The sequence below is a fragment of the Dendrobates tinctorius genome, unplaced genomic scaffold, assembly GCF_039654945.1.
Source record: "Dendrobates tinctorius isolate UK_male_01 unplaced genomic scaffold, ASM3965494v1 ptg000027l, whole genome shotgun sequence".
Classification (NCBI taxonomy): domain Eukaryota; kingdom Metazoa; phylum Chordata; class Amphibia; order Anura; family Dendrobatidae; genus Dendrobates; species Dendrobates tinctorius.
In genome coordinates, this window is record NW_027361695.1 from 2,966,015 (window position 1) to 2,989,331 (window position 23,317).

The following is a 23,317-nucleotide window of genomic DNA, read 5'->3' on the forward strand; positions in this document are numbered from 1 at the left end:
CCAGAGCTTAACTCACTATTCTGCTGGTGCAGTCACTGTGTACACATACATTACATTACTGATCCTGAGTTACATCCTGTATTATACTCCAGAGCTGCACTCACTATTCTGCTGGTGCAGTCACTGTGTACATACATTACTGATCCTGAGTTACCTCCTGTATTATACCCCAGAGCTGCACTCACTATTCTGCTGGTGCAGTCACTGTGTACATACATTACTGATCCTGAGTTACATCCTATATTATACCCCAGAGCTGCACTCACTATTCTGCTGGTGCAGTCACTGTGTACATACATTACATTACTGATCCTGAGTTACATCATGTATTATACCCCAGAGCTGCACTCACTATTCTGATGGTGGAGTCACTGTGTACATACATTACATTACTGATCCTGAGTTACATCCTGTATTATACTCCAGAGCTGCACTCACTATTCTGCTGGTGCAGTCGCTGTGTACATACATTAGGAGACGATGTATCACTGACTCCACTACAGGCTGATTTCTGCCGTTTTCCGCTGTGTTCTTCCCTCCGCCATGCTATGATGTCTTATGAGGTCAGCCTGGAGCTGCGGAGACTTTCTGGCTATTGATTATAATCGCAGACAGTAAAGCCGTCAATACGACGCATAAAACACATCCCGGCCTTTGTATAAACCACCTCGGCTTTTACTGTTACGCTGTGAATGATCTAATAATTGACATTTACCAGCCGTGAAACAAAACCAAACCAAATGAGTTTTGGTTGCATTCAGCTACAGGGGTTTGGATATCCCCCATTCACACTGAGGACCCCAAGAGATGAGATCATAGAGAGGTCCACTGCCATCCACTGGTTTTTGTCCCTACAGCGCCCCAGAAGGAAAAATGAGGCATTACACGACCTATTTAAATGAATGAACCCAAAGTCCTCCAGACCAGAGACTTCATCTGAATGGTTATCATGGGAATAACTAATCATTAGGATATGCCCCAACTTTATGATCTGATCTCTGGGACCCCCTTACATCCTTAAATGTAGGGGCTGCAGATCTGACTATGCGCTGCCGCCCCTTTGCTGTTTTTCCTGGGACTGTGCAGGGAACTTCAGCCGACCCTATTCCCTTGAATTGAGCTGTGCCGCGGCTCCCCTGCGCAGTCGTCTGTTGGAGGCAGCAGGTTTCCCATTTAGCTTTATGCTTAACCCCCTTAGGCGCCTCATCCTGGCCTCTAAGGGGGTTCACGTATAATAGTCAACTTTCCCGTAAAAAGGAGACCCCTGGAAAAGTTGTCAAATCTCCAGGGTGCAGTAAAACACCCCAAAACCTCACAAGAGACGTTGCTTCTTGAAGGCTCGTAAGTTGCGAGACTGTGATGCTTTTAGGCTTGGAAAAAGGGTGATCAGTATGTAAAATGGGTTATGGGTTTTTGCAAACAATATTGGTGTCAAAGATGCTCTCTATGCCCCCTACACCCCATCACTGCTATTTCAGGGTTATTTTAGGATTTCTTCCCCTATGTGCAGGTCAGCGACGTGCAGGGACAGGTTCTGTAATCTCCAGGAATCCTCGTGCGAGAACTACGTGACCTTTCGTTTTTACGGAGGAAGTCGTCCTGTTTACATACCTGGAGGAGGAGGAAGGGCCGCACCTGGGGGGGGGGAGATAATACTCACCGAGCCGCTTACTAACCGCACCACACCATGGACGCTGCGCCCAGGAAAGGTTTCTACTACCAAGAGATTAATAAGACCAAATGGGAGGTTCCCGGGCGATACAAGGAGCTGAGAGCGGTGGGGTCCGGGGCGTACGGGACAGTCTGGTGAGTTCTGAGCATGAGATATCTGGGATGCGGCACGGTGGCTCAGTGGTTAGCATTGCAGCGCTGGAGTCCTGGGTTCGAATCCCACCAAGAACAACATCTGCGAGGAGTTTGTATGTTCTCCCCGTATTTGCGGGGGTTTCCTCCGGGTTCTCCTGTTTCCTCCCACACTCCAAAGACATACTGATGGGGAATCAAGATTGTGAGCCCCATCGGGGACAGAGATGATAATGTGTGCAAACTGTAAAGCGCTGCGGAATATGTTAGCGCTATATAAAAATAAAGATTATTATCATTTATTATTCTGAGACTTCAGACGCCCCTTCTGGCCAAGAAATGGGATAAACATAGACAGAAAGGGTCCTGCGGGGAGCGGAGCATTCTGCATGGGGTCGCAATGTAACACAGATACTATATACCCATATAATGCATCGCGGCACTGCTGGAATCTATAGATATGTGTATATATATGTGTGTGTGGGGGGTTCTCCAAGGCAGAAATCCGCATTCCTGACTCTAGCAGGTCATGCTGGAACTTGTAGTAGCTCTGTAGTCTGAAAGCCGCAGGACACATTGCTCAGCAGTGAACAGATTGTATCGTGCAGCAGATTTTAGGACGGCGCCCGTGTGCTAGAACCCAATGCCTACCCGATCCAATCACTTCCCCGGCACTTTGATTGACAGCCCGCTCAGCACACTCGCGCAGCTTTGCTGGAACCGTCATGCACTGTGGTTTTTCCAAAGGAAGCGGCAAAAAATGCAACAAACCTGCACTGTGTGAACATAGCTTTATAGCCATAGCGGCTGCGGATCTGGAACAAAATACAGAACAGAGTGAACGCGGCCTTACAGTGTCTGGGAAAACAGGCTCCCGGGCTCCTGCGGGCTACCATGGGGCAGAAGCTGCAAATTGGAGCCTCGTACTTGTCCCTGAGCACAAGGCGTTGGCTCCAATAGTTTTCTTTTTCTTTCATTTTTTGGGGATTTATTTTTGGGATACATTCATCTAAATAGTATCATAAATCGTCTTCTGTTTTCCTCGTCTGTAATCCGTTTTTTTTTTGGGGGGGGGGGGGGCCAAAACAAAAACTGTAGTTTGTGCAACTTTTTTTTTTTGTCCCCAAAACACGAAAAACGGATCCGTTGTTATAACATTGAAGTCTATGGGAAACGGATCACAACAGATTATCCATTATGTCAAACGTTAAACGGATCCGTGTTTTTTAGCGATGCACATGTCCGGAACGCTGGACGTCCTCAGAATCACCTGTAGTAAAAGCGGATCCCTTAAAAACGGGAAAAAAAAAAGAAACCAAAGTGCGAATAGTCAATCCGATCCATTTATTTATTTACAAACACTTTTGTTTCTATTTTACCTCCGTTTTTGCTTCCGTTTTTCTTTTTATTACAAATGTGACTTATGCTTCGGTCACACTTCCGTTTCCTTTTTCATATCTATTGAAGCCGGACTGTTCTTCGCTCATGTATCATTCGTTTTTTTTCTTTTTTGCAAACTACAGGAGGTAGCCCCCTTTTTTTTTCAACGGATCATTTAAAATGTATCAAAAGCGGATGGAAAACATTAATTCCGTTCATTCCGTTTTTTTGACTGATCTCCGTTAGACTTGATTGTCAGTCTTATCCGTAAAAACGGACGCCGCGTTTAGCGGAACGGACACAAGGAACGATTAGAGAAAAAAACGGATGCGTGAACCGCTGCGATAAAGTCTATGGGTCGTGGTTCTGTTCCCCTCCCTCCCACAGAAGAGACGACATTAGCATTCACCGTGTCGTGTTTCCTAATCACCCGGCGTAAGCAGCTGGTAAGTCTGGTATTCGGGGAGATGAATACAGTGGGGATTATTATCAGCGAAGTTAATGATCTGGGCAGTGATGACTGCTTGCTGGACCAGGGCAATAACATTAGGCTCGGATGCCGGTGCCATCGCTGCTCGCTCTCATCTGTAACGTGGAGGAGGGAGATATATATGACTACGGCTCATTAACTGAAGCCTGAGGGATAACACAGCCTCGTCTGTCCATAATTAGGACCTAATTACATTAACATTATACAAAAAAAAAAAAACTTTTTTGGCTCTTTTCATTGTAAATTTTAAATTTCCTAAAAATTTGGCACTAGGGGGCGCTGTTTGTTTTCTTCATTTTTTTGCTGTGTGGTGTGGATCGTAGGTGCGGCAACAATAATAATCTGGCCGTGCACCTCAATGTATGCTACTAAAATGACTTTTCTGTTTAACTGGCTTCTTAAAGGGGTTTTTACAGGATAGGTGAAACATGTAGGATTGCTGGGGATTTGACCGCTGATCCCAAGATTTGAGGTCCTCTTTCTGTAGGGAGCAAATCTGACCATTAAAACTGTGGGATTGATGGCTCAGCTATCAACGTCAGTCCTATAGAAGTGAATGGAGCAGTGGTTGTGCTCTATTCACCCAGGGGGCTTTGGGACCCTCAGCAATTAGACATTTATCGTCCTTCCTGTTTTTGTAAAGCTATTCTTGGCAAAAACAGCGCCACTCTAGTCCATAGGCTGTGTCAGGTATTGCAGTGTTGAAAGTGATCAGTATTAGCTTGCATCACATGGACCAGAGCTGTTTCTGTAAAAAAAATAATCATTTAAAAAAAAAAAAGTTTTTTTCTGCGTTGGACAAACTTTTGGTTAGAAGGTGATGTGTGGGTCACAATGTGACTCCGCTGCTGCAGGGAGACTTAGCAGCAAACGTTCGCTTTCCCTGCAGCACCCCCGCAGGGGAAATGAAGTATTACACAGTATGTATTGCAATCACTGTCTGTGTAAAGGACGAACGTTATGAGTTCTGAACAAAAGACTTTGACTTCAAATGTTCACAGATATTATATTCCAGGGATAATCATGAGCTGAGTTCCCATCATGAGTATTTGGGGTATTTTTCCCCTGAAAATTGTAGCGTAAAAGTTTAAAAAAAAAATTGTAGTGTACAAGAATGTGCAAAATCTCATGCCCATTGCACCATTTGTTTTAACACTGCAGAAATTGACCTATGGTGGATTTAAAAAAAAAAAATCCAAAACATGTCAACGTTTCTTGCGGTAAATATATGTTGCATTTGCGGATAATAACAATTCACATGAAAGGCAGAAATTCCGCTGATAAGATGCATACGTGATTTTAGTGCATTTCCGCAAAGAAGGTTAACAGACCATAAATAAGTAAAAAAAAAAAAAAAAAAAAGCAGAAAAACACATAAAATCTAAGTAAAAAAAAAATGCAAGTAACCTAAATTGGTTCGAAACTCTGCAGAAAAGACTCATTGCCCCTAGGGTAATAATCTGCAGAGCTTTCCGGATCTGGAAACTGACTTATTTATCTCATTGTAGCTCGGCCAAGGATACCGCGACCGGAGAACGTGTCGCCATAAAGAAATTAATCCGTCCATTCCAGTCCCTGGTACACGCGAAGAGAGCCTACCGGGAGCTGCGGCTGCTGAAGCACATGAACCACGAGAACGTAAGATCACCCGTCACAGCGCAGACACTTTTATTCTTCTGCCGATATAGTCATCCCATAGGCCCGTGCCCATATACCCATCATACATATCCGCCATCCCATAGTCCCATGCCCATATACCCATCATACATATCCGCCATCCCATAGTCCCATGCCCATATACCCATCATACATATCCGCCATCCCATAGTCCCGTGCCCATATACCCGTCACACATCCTCCATCCCATAGTCCCATGCCCTTATACCCATCACACATCCTTCATCCCATAATCCCATGCCCATATACCCATCATACATATCCTCCATCCCATAGTCCCGTGCCCATATACCCGTCACACATCCTCCATCCCATAGTCCCATGCCCATATACCCGTCATACATCCTTCATCCCATAATCCCATGCCCATATACCCATCATACATATCCGCCATCCCATAGTCCCGTGCCCATATACCCGTCACACATCCTCCATCCCATAGTCCCATGCCCATATACCCATCATACATATCCTCCATCCCATAGTCCCGTGCCCATATACCCGTCATACATATCCTCCATCCCATAGTCCCGTGCCCATATACCCATCACACATCCTCCATCCCATAGTCCCGTGCCAATATACCCATCACACATCCTCCATCCCATAGTCCCGTGCCCATATACCCATCACACATCCGCCATCCCATAGTCCCGTGCCCATATACCCATCATACATATCCTCCATCCCATAGTCCCGTGCCCATATACCCGTCACACATCCTCCATCCCATAGTCCCATGCCCTTATACCCATCACACATCCTTCATCCCATAATCCCATGCCCATATACCCGTCATACATATCCTCCATCCCATAGTCCCGTGCCCATATACCCGTCACACATCCTCCATCCCATAGTCCCATGCCCATATACCCGTCATACATCCTTCATCCCATAATCCCATGCCCATATACCCATCATACATATCCGCCATCCCATAGTCCCGTGCCCATATACCCGTCACACATCCTCCATCCCATAGTCCCATGCCCATATACCCATCATACATATCCTCCATCCCATAGTCCCGTGCCCATATACCCGTCATACATATCCTCCATCCCTTAGTCCCGTGCCCATATACCCATCACACATCCTCCATCCCATAGTCCCGTGCCCATATACCCATCATACATATCCTCCATCCCATAGTCCCGTGCCCATATACCCATCATACATATCCTCCATCCAATAGTCCAGTGCCCATATACCCATCACACATCCTCCATCCAATAGTCCAGTGCCCATATACCCATCACACATCCTCCATCCCATAGTTCCGTGCCCATATACCCATCACACATCCTCCATCCCATAGTCCCGTGCCCATATACCCATCACACATCCGCCATCCCATAGTCCCGTGCCCATATACCCATCATACATATCCTCCATCCCATAGTCCCGTGCCCATATACCCGTCACACATCCTCCATCCCATAGTCCCATGCCCTTATACCCATCACACATCCTTCATCCCATAATCCCATGCCCATATACCCGTCATACATATCCTCCATCCCATAGTCCCGTGCCCATATACCCGTCACACATCCTCCATCCCATAGTCCCATGCCCATATACCCATCACACATCCTCCATCCCATAGTCCCGTGCCCATATACCTGTCACACATCCTCCATCCCATAGTCCCATGCCCATATACCCATCATACATATCCTCCATCCCATAGTCCCGTGCCCATATACCCGTCATACATATCCTCCATCCCATAGTCCCGTGCCCATATACCCATCACACATCCTCCATCCCATAGTCCCGTGCCCATATACCCATCACACATCCTCCATCCCATAGTCCCGTGCCCATATACCCATCACACATCCTCCATCCCATAGTCCCGTGCCCATATACCCATCACACATCCTCCATCCCATAGTCCCGTGCCAATATACCCATCACACATCCTCCATCCCATAGTCCCGTGCCCATATACCCATCACACAGCCTCCATCCCATAGTCCCGTGCCAATATACCCATCACACATCCTCCATCCCATAGTCCCGTGCCCATATACCTGTCACACATCCTCCATCCCATAGTCCCATGCCCATATACCCATCATACATATCCTCCATCCCATAGTCCCATGCCCATATACCCATCATACATATCCTCCATCCAATAGTCCCGTGCCCATATACCCATCACACATCCTCCATCCCATAGTCAACCATTATGACATCATAATGAGCGGCGGGGCTTGCAACCTATGATGACATCAGCGTCGCCATGGCAACCATTATATCATAATTAGGGGCGGGGCTTGATACACACACACTTTTTCCCCATTATGTAGATAGGGTCAAAATTGTTTGGTGAATTGGAACGCGCGGGGTTAAAATTTTGCCTCACAACATAGCCTAGGACGCTCTCGGGGTCCAGACGTGTGACTGTGCCAAATTTTGTGGCTGTAGCTGCGATGGTGCGGATGCCTATCCCGGACATACACACACACACACATACACACATACATACACACACACTTTGAGCTTTATATATTAGATATATATATATATATCTATGAGTGTGTGCTGTGTAACCAGTGTTGTCCTGCTGTCCTTTTTACATCTTGTAGAACCCCATTAAATTTTGAAAAATACTGGTTCCCTTCATCCACCACTAGGGGGAGCTCTGTAGATGACTGCATACAACGTGTACATTGAACTCTCCAATAAATCAGCACGAAGCGAGCTCCCTCTAGTGGTGGCTGAAGAGAGTCAGAATTTTTCCAAATTTATTGGGGTTGTCCAAGATGTAAAAAATGCAGTAGGACATTACTGGATCCGTAGTACATATAATATATATATATATATATATATATATATACACGCATATATACATTGTGTTTATATATGTATATATACATACACACTATATATATATATATATATACAGTGCCTACAAGTAGTATTCAACCCCCTGCAGATTTAGCAGGTTTACACATTTGGAATTAACTTGGCATTGTGACATTTGGACTGTAGATCAGCCTGGAAGTGTGAAATGCACTGCAGCAAAAAAGAATGTTATTTATTTGTTTAATTTTTTTTTAATTTGTGAAAAGCTTATTCAGAGGGTCATTTATTATTCAACCCCTCAAACCACCAGAGTTATGTTTGGTTCCCCTAAAATATTAAGAAGTATTTCAGGCACAAAGAACAATGAGCTTCACATGTTTGGATTAATTATCTTTTTCCAGCCTTTTCTGACTATTTAAGACCCTCCCCAAACTTGTGAACAGCACTCATACATGGTCAACATGGGAAAGACAAAGGAGCATTCCAAGGCCATCAGAGACAAGATCGTGGAGGGTCACAAGGCTGGCAAGGGGTACAAAACCATTTCCAAGGAGTTGGGCCTACCTGTCTCCACTGTTGGGAGCATCATCCGGAAGTGGAAGGCTTATGGAACTACTGTTAGCCTTCCACGGCCTGGACAGCCTTTGAAAGTTTCCTCCCGTGCCGAGGCCAGGCTTGTCCGAAGAGTCAAGGCTAACCCAAGGACAACAAGGAAGGAGCTCCGGGAAGATCTCATGGCAGTGGGGACATTGGTTTCAGTCAATACCATAAGTAACGTACTCCACCGCAATGGTCTCCGTTCCAGACGAGCCCGTAAGGTACCTTTACTTTCAAAGCGTCATGTCAAGGCTCGTCTACAGTTTGCTCATGATCACTTGGAGGACTCTGAGACAGACTGGTTCAAGGTTCTCTGGTCTGATGAGACCAAGATCGAGATCTTTGGTGCCAACCACACACGTGACGTTTGGAGACTGGATGGCACTGCATACGACCCCAAGAATACCATCCCTACAGTCAAGCATGGTGGTGGCAGCATCATGCTGTGGGGCTGTTTCTCAGCCAAGGGGCCTGGCCATCTGGTCCGCATCCATGGGAAGATGGATAGCACGGCCTACCTGGAGATTTTGGCCAAGAACCTCCGCTCCTCCATCAAGGATCTTAAGATGGGTCGTCATTTCATCTTCCAACAAGACAACGACCCAAAGCACACAGCCAAGAAAACCAAGGCCTGGTTCAAGAGGCAAAAAATCAAGGTGTTGGAGTGGCCTAGTCAGTCTCCTGACCTTAACCCAATTGAAAACTTGTGGAAGGAGCTCAAGATTAAAATCCACATGAGACACCCAAAGAACCTAGATAACTTGGAGAAGATCTGCATGGAGGAGTGGGCCAAGATAACTCCAGAGACCTGTGCCGGCCTGATCAGGTCTTATAAAAGACGATTATTAGCTGTAATTGCAAACAAGGGTTATTCCACAAAATATTAAACCTAGGGGTTGAATAATAATTGACCCACACTTGTATGTTTAAAATTTATTAAAATTTAACTGAGCAACATAACTTTTTGGTTTGTAAGATTTATGCATCTGTTAATAAATCCTGCTCTTGTGTGAAGTTTGAAGGCTCTAACTTTTTTGCATCTTATCAAACCTGCTAAATCTGCAGGGTGTTGAATACTACTTGTAGGCACTGTATATATATATATAATCTGGGGAGTCAGTCCTGTCTTGCTTTGGTTTTTTTTTTTTTAAACCTTGGACAACCCCATCATATTTAGCAACCTTCTGCCACCACTAGGAAGAGCTCAGTAGCTTACTGTATACAATGTGTGCACTGAACTTCCTCATAAATTAGTATGTAGTGAGGTCCCTCTAGTGGTGGCTGAAGGGAGACACAATTTTTCCAAATTTAATGGCGTAGTTACAGATTTAAAAAAGTGCATCAAGACAGCATTGCTGGATAGATAGATAGATAGATAGATAGATAGATAGAGATATATATGTTCTGCAGATCCAGTCCTGTCCTGCTGCACTTTTTTTTTTAAATCTTCAATGCCATTAAATTTGGCAGCCTGCAATCACCACAAGGGGGAGCTCAGGAGCTTATAGCATACAACATGTATATTGCACTACTCTTTATAAATCGGTGTGCAGTGAGCTCCCTCTAGTGGTGGCTGTAGGTAAGAAGAATTTTTTCCATTTGAAGAATTGTTCCCGTCCTATGATAGTGATACACGTACACCACTAGGATATGACATCATGATGGGGACCCCCATCAATCCTAAGAATAAATGGGCCTCGGCACTAACTTACCCAAATCCCATACAAGGTTTTCCCTTTGCAAAATAAGGAGGATTGGACTTCACCTCAAAGAACCTTACAAGTTACATTAGAAAGTTTCTTGCAAGGCTCCTAATAATGGAGGAAGCCATAGGTTCTCTTTACTTTCCCATACATTCCTCACATTCAGGATTTGTGACTGCAGCCAATTAAAGTTTCAGCCGTTCTTTCTCCTCCGTCATTATCCCCCATCCATATCTGAGCGGCGATGTTATTACATATGCATTCCATTATCATTAGCGCTGCCGAGTGTTTAGAAAGTGATCCGCCATCACTATCAGCTGAGAAATAAATTGAAGAATTGGCTCAAAAAGATTTTTTTTTTTTTTTTTTTTTAAGTTCCAACTTCTTAAAGGAACAGGCCAGGACAACTTACACAGAGTGCTTTACCTAGTGGAAAATCATCGGGCATAACAACACATAGATTAGTTTTGCAATTCATTTTTTCAGTCTGACATCATCCCGCTAAACGTCGCCTTTCTGCTTACAGGTTATATCTCTTCTCAACGTCTTCAGTCCTGACGAATCGATGGAATTATTTCAGACTTTGTAAGTGAAGAACATAATTACAATCTAAATTCCGCATAGTGTTTTTTTTTTTATATATATAAACTCCCTAAACAGACATAAAAAAATATCTCACCACTAGAGGGAGCTAATCAGCTTCCTGCATACAAGTTAAGTTCCCCCTAGTGGCAGCTGCAGGTAGCTAGAATGTCAAGATTTAACTCCATGCATTTACCTGTGTCCATGCAAGAGACTTGTATTAAGTAAAAAAAAATGTAAAAAAAATATGGCAGAGACAGGTATAAATGTAGAGCAAGGAGTTAATCATTATAATAAGATTGGCTTAAAAATATGTAGTTACAAAGTGAAAATTAACTTATAGCCGGAACTAATGTCCAGAGACAAAAACTGGGTACTATCCCCATAATCCCATTATTCTGAGGGTCATAAATCTAATTTGGAAAGGTCTGATGAACATTTACAGGTTTTAGAGGGGAGGTGGGTATTATGCAAATTCTTGAACCTGACATTGTGCTGCCCTTTCACTTAGTTATCTGGTTATGCCGTTCATTCCTTTGGACCTGGCACGGGTCATGAAGATGCAGAAGCTGAACCGCAGCATGATAGTCTACATTCTGTATCAGATCCTCCGAGGCCTCCAGGTGAGTGGAGACCTGCATGCTGGGAAGAAAGGGTATGCAAATTAGCTCTCCTCCAGGAAGAAGAAAGCTGTCTCTCTAGTGCCTCCTATTGGACGTAGCTACCTTACCATTAGTTTGCCAATTAGAAAGTAGTTACGCGCTGTTACAGGGCGACCACCATCTTCCTCTTCCTTTGATCTGGTCTTCTATTTCATCTTGCTTAGTGCAATGTGAACAAGACATTTTGTCGGGGGCCAGCTGGGCCCACATAGAGTTATGCGGCTGAAAAAGTGTACTATAATGTGGGCAGCTGCCCTGGGACTAAGATAAGGAGAAGAACACTACAGCCTAAAAACTCAGCCTAAGCATGCGTGCTAATCATATACTCAACTTTGAGAACAGCATGCAATTTACAAGTTAACAACATCTTGGTTCTGGTAATGTATCTATTTACTAAGCTCAGTTCTGTTCCCATATCCATGTACTGAGTTTGGTTCTGGTACCATATCTATGCAGAAAGCTTCTTACTGTTCCCATATCTATGTAGTCATCTCAGTTCTGGTACCGCATCTATGTAGTAAGCCTGGTTCTGTTCCCATATCTACGTAGTAAGCTTCGTTTTGGTACTGCATCTATATAGTAAGCTCGGATCTGATATTGTATTTATAAAGTTAGTTTGGTCCTGGTACCGTATCTATGTAGTAAGCCTGGTTCTGTTCCCATATCTACGCAGTAAGCTTCGTTTTGGTACTGCATCTATATAGTAAGCTCGGATCTGATACTGTATCTATATAGTTAGTTTGGTTCTGGTACCGTATCTATGTAGTAAGCCTGGTTCTGTTCCCATATCTACGCAGTAAGCTTCGTTTTGGTACTGCATCTATATAGTAAGCTCGGATCTGATATTGTATCTATATAGTTAGTTTGGTCCTGGTACCGTATCTATGTAGTAAGCCTGGTTCTGTTCCCATATCTACGCAGTAAGCTTCGTTTTGGTACTGCATCTATATAGTAAGCTCGGATCTGATACTGTATCTATATAGTTAGTTTGGTTCTGGTACCGTATCTATGTAGTAAGCCTGGTTCTGTTCCCATATCTACGTAGTAAGCTTAGTTTTGGTACTGCATCTATATAGTAAGCTCGGATCTGATACTGTATCTATATAGTTAATTTGGTCCTGGTACCGTATCTATGTAGTAAGCTTGGTTCTGGTACCGTTATCTTCTGGTGCATTGTCTCTGCAGTAACCTTTTTGCTAAAATATCTATGTAGCAAGCTGGCGTTTGCCACCACAATTATGCTGTAAACTAGTAACTGTCACCACATCTGTGGACAAGTTTGGTTCTAGTACCATATCTATGTAGTATTCTTGATTACGGTACCATATCTATGCAGCAAGCTTGAAACTTTTATCATACCTATGCAATAAAGGGCCTTTTACACATAGCGATCTCGCTACATGTGACACTTACCTCCGACCCGGCTCCCTGCTGGATATCGCTGATCGCGCGAGATCGTCCTGGTCCATTTCTCGTCGTCGGCTTCCTGCTGGCGCCAACGAGCGACTCCATGGACGTGGGAGGAAGTCGTCATCAGAGCTGCCGTCTGACAGGTAAGTAACGACCGCCGACCGCTGCTGCATCGCTGGTGAGATCTGCCTGTGTGACAGCTCACTAGTGACCATTTAGCGATGCACCAGCGAACCTGACCGGGTCGTTGTCGGGATCGCTGGTGCATCGCTAAATGTAACGGGACCTTTCGCTTAGTCTGGTACCGTATTTATGTAGTAAGCTTGGTTCTGTCACAATATCTATGCAATCAGCCTGGTTCTGGTACCATACAGTAAGCTAAGATCTGGAACCATATCTGTGTAGCAAGCTTAGTTCTGGTAACATATTTGCAGCTAGCTTGGTTCTGTCACAATATCTAGGCAGTTAGCTTGCTTCTGGTACCGTATCTATGTAGTAAGCTTGAATATATCATATCCATCAGTAAGCTTGGTTCTGGTACCATATCTATGTTTCAGACTTGGATCTGTTACTGTCTCTATATGATAAGGTTATAATTGTTACCATATCAGTGCAATAGACTTAGTCCTGGTACTGTATCTATGTAGTAAAGGTCAGATCTTTGGCGGAAACGTTTATAAATGTTCCAGATGAGCCACTACTACTCATTGCAGGTATTTTGTGTGTGGCAGCTTGTATTTTACATAGACTATCCCAGCTCGCAGCTGCCCAGTTATGACATTTTTTTTATAGTTTATTATATTTGTTCCTTTCTAGCTGCAGTTTGATAGCAGACAAGTGTTCAGCCATCACCATTTTCGGTCACGATCGTCTGGACGTCTTAGGTTTGGTGGTACAGCTGTTTGTATGGATACATTACAGCCAGGGGGTTTTCTTGTGGGAAAGGAACAACCTAAATATTGTCAGTGGAGAATGGGGGACAAGTTAGAAAAACACCCTGGGACGAGGGGGTTGACCTGGAAATCCACCGATCGCGGGTGATTTCCCGGCAACTCGTCATCCTGGCTCTAGAAACGTCTCGTATCATCTCCCATCGCATCTTATCGGCGGCTCTGGTTATCGCTGGGTCTACGAACGTGCCCAAAAATGAGTCATACACGTCTCGCTCACAGAAAATAAACTCGGCGCAGACGCAATTAAAATATTTACAGTGTAAGTCAGAGATAACGCGTCTGAGATAACGACACGGGTGAGAAAACGGGCTAAACTTGGAATATCAGACTTACGTTTTCTATAATATAAAGGGTTAATGGAGCAAGATTCTGCTCAGTTTCAACCTGCGTGAAAAAAAAAATTCCTGGGGAGATAAGCGGCGCCAAAGCATCAATGACGCCGCTTATCTCTGGTTAAAATCCAATTTATCTACTGCGCTATTAACCCTTTATATATTGTAGAAAAATGAAAAACATAGTATATCTTAGTTTGGTGCAAACAAATCTAGACACACGTAGTCAACAGCCCGGACTTGGAAAAAAGATAAGTGTCACCTTCCTATATTGAGAGCAATGGGAATCAGGTTTTTTTTTTTTTATTTTTTTTACTTACCGTAAATCATGTATTCGAGGCTAAAATTTTGAAATTCGGTATCAATAAAAATTTGCCATCGTTTTCCTTTCCCGGCACGTTTCAACCTTGATGTGATCTGTGGTCATAAATAAAGTGAGAAAAAGACATAAAAAGGTTAAAAATTCTCAGAAAAGCTCACTGATGGATTCTCAGTTAACTCATTCCGCAGCCAGCAATAGACAGTCCAACACACGGGCTATAGAAGGCAAAGGGTGCAAAATTTTAAATTAAAACCCAATCAAAAAAAATGATTTTTAGCCGAAAATACAAGCATTTAATACAATTTACCCCAGAGATGGACAATCCCTTTAAGTCTATATTTTCTTCAATGCAGCTGATCAGTTGAGGCGCCTTCTCTTCTCTTGCTCAGACTTTTGTGAAGAGATTTAGACAAGTGGATGTTAACCTGAAAAAAATTATTTCCCAGGAGATAAGCGGCTCCATTTATATCTAGATGCCGCTTATCTCCTTTTTTCCACTAAGGTAAACTCTATTGCCGCTGTCACTCATTTGGGTCCTCCGGGCCCCACACAGACCCACAATAGGGCCCAGCAGTAAATCTTTACTAATAGTTTATTCCTTTTCTACATTCATGTTTCATTTCTTAAAGGGGCAAATTAAAGTGACTTCTTTGCCATAAAATAAACCTGGGGGAATTAGAAATCTTCTTGAGAAATTGGGAGTTTATATCTTCTTTCTTTTCTAAATTGCTCCATAGGGGCGACAAGAGGCCCCTAAATCTGCTCTTAGCAATCGTAAGCAGTAAAGTGTCTCACTCTACAGGTCATGTGCCGCATTATAGCCAATGGCATGTTGAGCAGGATGTCATGTGACCAGAAGAGGAAACTTAGTTTACAGCAGTTTCAAAGCTCCCATATATACAGGAAACCCCCCAAAATGTACAGTGGAAAGTAATAGCCCCCTAGTACTGATGACCCGACCTCTACGGTTACTTCAGAGCAGTGGAGCGCCCCCTTTAAATTTTAGACCCTTAAACCAGTAGTTATTGAAAAAATAAAGTAAGACTACGGGAGCTTCGTCTATGAAGACATGTTGTTTTCTGCAGGAGGCTCCTCTTGTGCCGCGGACGTGCTCATTTTACGACACAATCTGGTCCCGAGAAGACTTATGGCCGCCCCGCATCGATTTGTTCCAGTCCAGAAAATTTATTTATGTATCTCAACAGCAGGACGGGCAAAAATCAATCACAATCAGCTCTGTAATGATAAAAGAAAGCATCTGCCACCGGAGGACTCGTACCTAAGAGCGATGATGCCGCCGCAGGGTCGAATCGGGAGTCTATTATCCATCACCATCCAAAACCTGATTACCATGGAGGTTTTATTTTTTTTTTACAACCCAGCGGTTTTGTTAGAAGTCTTTTAAGGTTTTCTCACCTTAGAAAGTTATGGCCCAATCATAGAAATAGTCGTAGTGTCTGATGTGTGATGGTCGCACCCCAAGGACATGGACAATGGAGAGATGGATGATCCTCTCCTTCAAAAATCTACAGGAGCTGGTTCTCCAAATAGGACCCCAAATCGGGTACTTATGACCGTTCCCTTTGGTGGACCATAAAGTTAGAAACTTTTTTAAAAAAAAAGTTATTCCCATCTGGGACATTTATGAGATGTACACGGGATTGAGAGCCATTGGGAATGCGCATGCGCGTCTCTTCATGTAGGGAATGGAGAGGTGGCCGTGCGTGCGTGACCATCTCCATTAGTTTGTTGAACATGTTTTCTTTGCAATTTTTGGAGCTACCACCATACGAATGAATAGAGGGAATGACGCATGTCCGGCCACCTCTCCAGTCATGGCAGCGTCCAATGTGGTGTCCCAGTGATGGGATTCTGTAGATATGCCCTAAATGTTCCAGATAGGGTAAAGATAGTTCTAGACATACACATTCCTTTGGCCAATAACTATCCTTCCCGACTCCAACAGAAACATGCATGCTTGCATTGGCCGACCATGATATGATTCTTTCAAAAGGGTCAGACGGATGAACGGCTGAGTTATCTTCTAGAGTAACAAAGCATGGGGAGTGTTAAAATCCAACCGACCCAATCCATCTTCTCAAAATGAGAATTTTCGTGGTACAAACGACAACTCATTGCAACCAGATGCATTCCAAGGTGGAAACAAGTCAATTATGGAAATTCTTCTATTCTGGAGACCTTTGCAAACTCCCGGGAAATGTTCAACCTGTGTATCACATCATGTTAAAAAAATTGGGTCATTTATGGTCAGTTTTAGGTTCTTTGCACACGTATTTAGTTGGGGTTGTTTCCTAATTTCGGAGGTAGAAGCAGCGAGAACAAAGTGATCCATGGCAAGAAGTGATCGATCCTCACGGAGATCAGATATGTCATACACAATGATGGCCATACAGTGCACATCAAGGCCACCTCCTCTTAGCTGGAGACCCATGATGCCATCACCATACACCATCTTGCTTCCTTTGCCTTTGGCCGACCATGGGGGCAGACTCTTAGGTCTTGGCTGGTTCCATCTGCTCTTCTACTAGGGTTTGGGAACTTTTGCAACATCCCCATTCTCCAAAGGAACTGTAGTGATGGCAAGGGGTGCATGGACCAGACAAATGCCAGGTCCATCTGTCCTGGGTGGCAGCACGTGGTACAATAAGGGAGCTGGTCTGGAGGGGGTCTCACCTGTGTACGCCCCTGTAAGAACATTTTATCCAGTAGCTGTGTGTAATGGTTCCCTGCTCCTGTTTTTACTGTAGGAAGCACATTCCTTGCAGACATTTATTATTTCGAGGGAGTGAACCGACAGAGAAATATCTGTCCTGCTCGTACATGTTTACAGTTACCTCCCTCCTAATAAATGGGTCGTATCACAAGGGAATGTCGGAATGTGCTGCATATCTGATGGAAACACATAGGAAGATGATATATATTCATGCCGCTGGTCGGTCCTATGGCTCAGCGCTCTCGAACTCCTGGGTCTCCATACAAATCCCCACCTGCTATGTACCAAAGGACCTGGGTGCCCTCTGGGGTCTCTATGGCCCTGGTGACTTGTGGTGTTATATTAGTAATGGATCATTCTGAAATAGTTAATGAGGGGCCACTAGACCCCGTATAGACCATCACGTCCAGTGCTCCTATACCACGGCCGGCACATCATTGAGGGGACACGGTGGCATTATGGCTGATGATGGAATGTGGCCCCGTATCTGGCACCATAGGGTTGTCACTGTTATGGGGGCACTGTGGCTCGCACTGTTATTTATTGCTCTTCAATGTAACTTGGGTCTCATTGTTTTGGGGCACTGAATCTGTTCCTGCCATTGGGCGCTGTATGGCCCCACTCTTGTAACATCCCTTTAATTAAGAATGCAATATGCAGACATTCTCAAAATGTCGATCAGTAATATTCTCATAGTGAAAGAAGCAGAGTCAGTGTCCCCATAGTAGCAGCGTCCGTCCAAAAGTCAGCCATGGTGCCCCTCACCCGAAAATCCCACCTTACTTTAAAAGTTTACTGGACATTCGGGGCAAAAATTTAAAGGACTTGTTCACAATTAAAAAAAAAGGGTCTCATTTCCTCCTCTCGTCCTGTATAATAGCCTTTCCCCATTTAAGTGACTACTGCAGTACCGGACACAGCCAGTGCACAATAGTGGCGCTGTTTCCCATTCAGACCAACTACTGTTACGTACTTGTTTCAGCAGTAGTTATATAACATTAACACTATCAATTTTCCTTCTTTCTTCTTCAGTACATTCATTCGGCTGGAATCGTTCACAGGGTAAGTGCGCATTTATGTAAAATCAATATCTGCCTGACACTTATAAGAGTAGAGGCCGGTAATGCAGTGGTAAAGACATGGATCCTTTCAGCATCAAGGGGATCTATTATGGCTGAATGTGACCCTTCAAAGCACCTATCACAAACATCTCTTTTTTTTCCTGGTGTAAAGGCCGCTGTTCTCCTGAATCCGGAGATGTTTTTCTTTTGTTCCTGCGCCTCTCTGTTCCTGAGATATGGCCTCTTCTTCCCTGTATTCAAATCTATTCTTGTTAGACAAGTGGGTGTGGTCCAAAAATTATTCTCGCTGGGCTTCTTCTCCCGCTGCTCCTCTGAGTATTTTTTTTTTATATCCGCCATATCGTTCCAGAGATATGTGCATTTTTGTTTCCTGCTAATTTTTATGTTTTTTTTTCTTAAAATAGGCGTGGCTTAGAGGATCCTCATGGGCGTGTCTTTAGGATACTGCCACGCCCTTTTATATAGATCTTAAAAATAGCACTAAATAAAAAGGTCCACATCTCTGGAACCGTATGGTGGATTTTAAAAAGACAAAAAAACAAAATACTCCAAAGAGTGGTGGGAACAAAATAAAATCATCTTTATAAGGATTATGATTCAATAAGGGTCCCCTTTCCGTTATAACTGAAGTCCCTGTATAAAGCACTAGTGGGCGCAGTTCCATCATTAAATTGCTAGTAAGGGTGAACCCGCTTATTCTTCTGCACTCCCCTCTGAGAGCCATTGGGGGGGATATTCCTGAGCAGCTCTAACTTTTACGGCTGCAATTACGGAATCAATCGAATATTTGCAAGGCCAAAAAGCGGCCAATGATTCCCGTCAAAGAGAGAACTATATGCTAAAAATCCAACCCCTGCTTTATCAATGGGAAGTTCCTTAAAGGGGGTATCCACTACTACCCCAAGATAAGGCATCATCAATATTAAGTATCTTTGATTTTGTGCGAAATTATTCTCTATTTCAGGATCTAAAGCCGAGCAACCTTGGAGTGGATGAAAATTACGAGGTCAAGGTAAAGAAGTCACATTATTCCGCAGAGTTGACTAAAGTGTGACATTCGCAAATGAATGGGCTGCTCTCCAAGAATTAGTAGTTTCAGCTTGTGCCATCCCTCCGTTACTCCTCCTGGAAACATCAGTGTTACAGTTCCTCTTGTTAGTGTGAGGTGTGATGCTGCAGTATATTACATTTTCTAAGATATTTTTTATGATAACTTCAGATTTTAGATTTCGGCCTGGCCCGACAGATGGAACTCGAGATGACCGGATACGTGGTAACTCGCTGGTACAGAGCACCAGAAATCATCCTCAACTGGATGCATTACAGCCAGACAGGTGAATGTTATTTCCGGTAGAATCTCAAGTATCTGCACATTACGGCGGCCATACGTCCGTACTACAGCGCTCTGAGATCACACCGTGGCACGTTTCCTCTCTTTACAGTGGATATTTGGTCTGTTGGATGCATCTTGGCGGAAATGATCACAGGACGCGTCTTATTCCCTGGAGGAGATTGTATCCTTTACACACAGAATTTCAGATAAACGTTTCTCTGCAAAAGTCATTATGCAGTGAGGGGGAGGAGGTGAGATGTGACATCATATGTTGTGAATGGTGGTTCCTGTGTTATCTACTGTATATAGAGGTGTTATCAGTCATTGTAGAGGAGGAGGTGAGCTGTGACTTCACCGATTGAGAATGGTGGATCCTGTGTTATCTACTGTATCTAGAGGTGTTATCAGTCATTGTACAGGAGGGGGTGGGGGTGAGCTGTGACATCACCCATTGTGAATGGTGGATCCTGTGTTATCTACTGTACATAGAGGTGTTATCAGTCATTGTGCAGGAGGGGGGAGGTGAGCTGTGACATCACCTATTGTGAATGGCGGATCCCATGTTATGTACTCTATAGAGATTATCAGTCAGTATACACAAGGAGGAGGTGAGCTGTAACCCAGTGGATCATTGTATTCCTGTTTGTGGTGATAATGAGATGATCTCAGCATAACAGGAGGTGTCAGCCTGTTATAAAACTTGGTGTGAAAACTACAGCACTTCTGTATCGTTTCTATACACGGCTGCTGATCAGTATGTGGAGCTTCAGACTGCAGAGAACTTTAACTGTTACTACAGATTTTGATGAGCTGAACAAAATTATTGAAGTAATAGGAAGTCCCAAACCTTCCCTGATCAACAAGATGGAAAGTAAACACGTAAGTCCGAGGGGTTCTCATTTATCATTTAAAAAATAATACTGCCATACCATGTGGAAATAATACTCCAATAACACAGCACTGCACCCTACAAGGCTAAAATAAGTGAAAATCACTGTCTAAATAATACCGCTATACAATGCCTAAGTAGTGAAGGATTATCTATGCGCAGCTGCTGAACGGGCTGTGTCTCCATAACTTCCATAGAAGTGAATGGGAGTTATGGAAATAACATAGCATAGCTCGGCTGTTTCCATAACTCCAACCCACCCCTGGCCGTGAGAGGATTATCCCTTTAAGGGAAAAGTAATTGGGTGTTTAAGGCAGTCTAGGGGTTAATGTTGAAATCCTACAAGTTCCAAATCGGTTAACATTTACATGTGCCACTCTCATGTTGCTGCTTGGGTACTGTACTTGGTGGCCATAGGCAAATGCTCAAGTTGCCACCCCCCTAAAAAACAATAATTTCCTAATTTGATTCCATCTACAGGCTCAGGACTACTTAAAGATGCTCCCCGAGAAACAGAAGAAGAATTTTAAAGAGCTCTTCCCAACAATGAGCGCATTAGGTACGGTAAACTGTATGTTATCACCGTTGGTCTGGATACTGAATACAATCTATTGTTAGCTGTTGTCAGCCAATTAGAGTTGGGAAGGACCGGCAGCAGCGTTCTTCGCGTTATCATGCTGCATATCTGCTGATTGTTAGCAGCCCTGGAACACTCCGGTAACAGCTGATACATTGTGTTCTATCTTGCCCAGGTTCCGTGGGGGCGGGGCATGATTGGAGTTATGTGAATTTTTGCTTCATGCTCCACCCCCGCTTACACTTGTAGATTGACTTGTATCCTTCATGTCTCCCTAGAGATTGATCTTCTCGACAAGATGTTGGATTTGGACCCGGAGAGGAGACTATCTGCAGCGGAATGCCTGGCACATCCTTACTTAGAGGAATACAATGACTCTGACTCTGACCCGCCTGCTGAAAAATACGATGACTCCTTTGAAAGTCTGGACCTTCCAATTCCGGAATGGAAAAGTAAAGTTTAAACAACTGAAGCACTCCTTTGCATTTAACTTCTATTCACTGACAGCAATCGCTGGGTTAAGCTTCTGCTACAGCCAACACTAGGGGGAGCTTAAGAGCTATTTTTTTTTACAAGATTCCCCGAGTGTTGGCTGCAGGCAGACATATTTATGAAATGTGGAGTTAGAGGGGTTAGGGGTGTTTATAGGACCAATTAATAAAACAAGGTACCAAGATCATCTCTCACTCTGGAGGACCCGACCCGTATGTGCAGTACTGGGATGACATGTAATACTTCAAATTTCCTGCGGAGGTGCTGCAGGGACAATAACCACTTGCTGCTGATTATTTTTTTAGACCCGTCTGTGACATTTTTTTCTTTTACGCTTACACAGGTTTAAGCCATATGGAAGTCATGACGTTTGAACCCAAGAAGCCACAGGAACAGGCTACATGACCACATGTTGACACATCAACTCTCCAGGCTCCTTGAGAAGGCTACAAAGCTCCCTAGTTTTAGAGACATCTGAGACTTTGGTCCCGTCATTCTCAGGAATGACTCTGGAAGTACTTGTACCAGAGACGTCCACCCTCTTCCCCATGATCTGTACAGAAAAGTCTGGAAACAGCGCCACATTTGTTCACAGGCGGTGTCTGGAATTGCAATTACAAAACAGGAATATCCCTTTAATAATGGGATATGCCATCATCTTATGATTAGTGGGCATCTGATCTGGTCTCTCAATCCATTGTTTTCTGGCACAATGGTGCCCCGACCACCCACTGTGCAGCGAGATGCAGCAAGGTCCTATTCTTGTGACTAGAGCCAGCTAGGGTTCCTCCGCACAGTGGGTGGTCATGGTGGCACTGTGCAGCAAACAGTGGAGCGGAGGTGCCTTAAAAAAGCGCGGTGACCCCTTTATTCTAAGGATTAGACCCCCCATTGATCATAAAGTCACTACACATCCTAGAGACATCCCAAAACTTTAAAACATTTAAAAGGAGTTATCCCACCTTGGACCTTTATGGTATATATGGTCGATATTCTGTAAACGTCCAGTGTGGACGTTACAAAATTTTCCTGCAACACCTTACAGAGCCTGTGGACAAGTTTGTTTGTTGCAGAAACAGCGCCACCCTTATCTACAGGTTACGTCGGGTATTGCAGTGCAGCTCATTCACGTCAATGAAGCCTAACTGCAATATCAGGCACAACCTGTACACAATAGTGGCGCTCTTTTTCTAATTTCCTACATCCCCTTCCCGATTGTGCACGTCGCTCCCAGCCTTGTGCCATCGCATCAGGACTTTGCAAGCAGCAGTAAAGCTGACCACTGACGTTAGATATGTGGCAGATGTATTACTGATACTTTCTATGTTGCTGGATTCCCCCCCCCCCGGATATAAGCGGCACGTGATTTTGTGGCGGCAGCTTATCTCCTTTTCTTACACTGTGAACCCGTTTTATTTCTCCCATTGGACACTGTATAAAATGTGAACCCTGATAATAAAAAAAGCTCAAAACGTC

The 23,317-nt window shown here is 44.0% G+C and overlaps 1 protein-coding gene across 1 annotated transcript; it reads left to right on the forward strand.

Moving 5' to 3' along the window:
• The first annotated feature begins 1,623 nt into the window (after positions 1-1,623).
• On the forward strand, positions 1,624-23,317 carry LOC141084772 (mitogen-activated protein kinase 12-like). Its single transcript, XM_073569686.1, has 12 exons — positions 1,624-1,806; positions 5,182-5,311; positions 11,000-11,058; positions 11,567-11,678; positions 18,501-18,530; positions 19,515-19,562; positions 19,770-19,884; positions 19,993-20,064; positions 20,683-20,762; positions 21,253-21,331; positions 21,628-21,801; positions 22,185-23,317. The coding sequence occupies exons 1-12, from the start codon at positions 1,688-1,690 to the stop codon at positions 22,244-22,246; spliced, it is 1,080 nt and encodes a 359-aa protein (XP_073425787.1). The 5' UTR covers positions 1,624-1,687; the 3' UTR covers positions 22,247-23,317.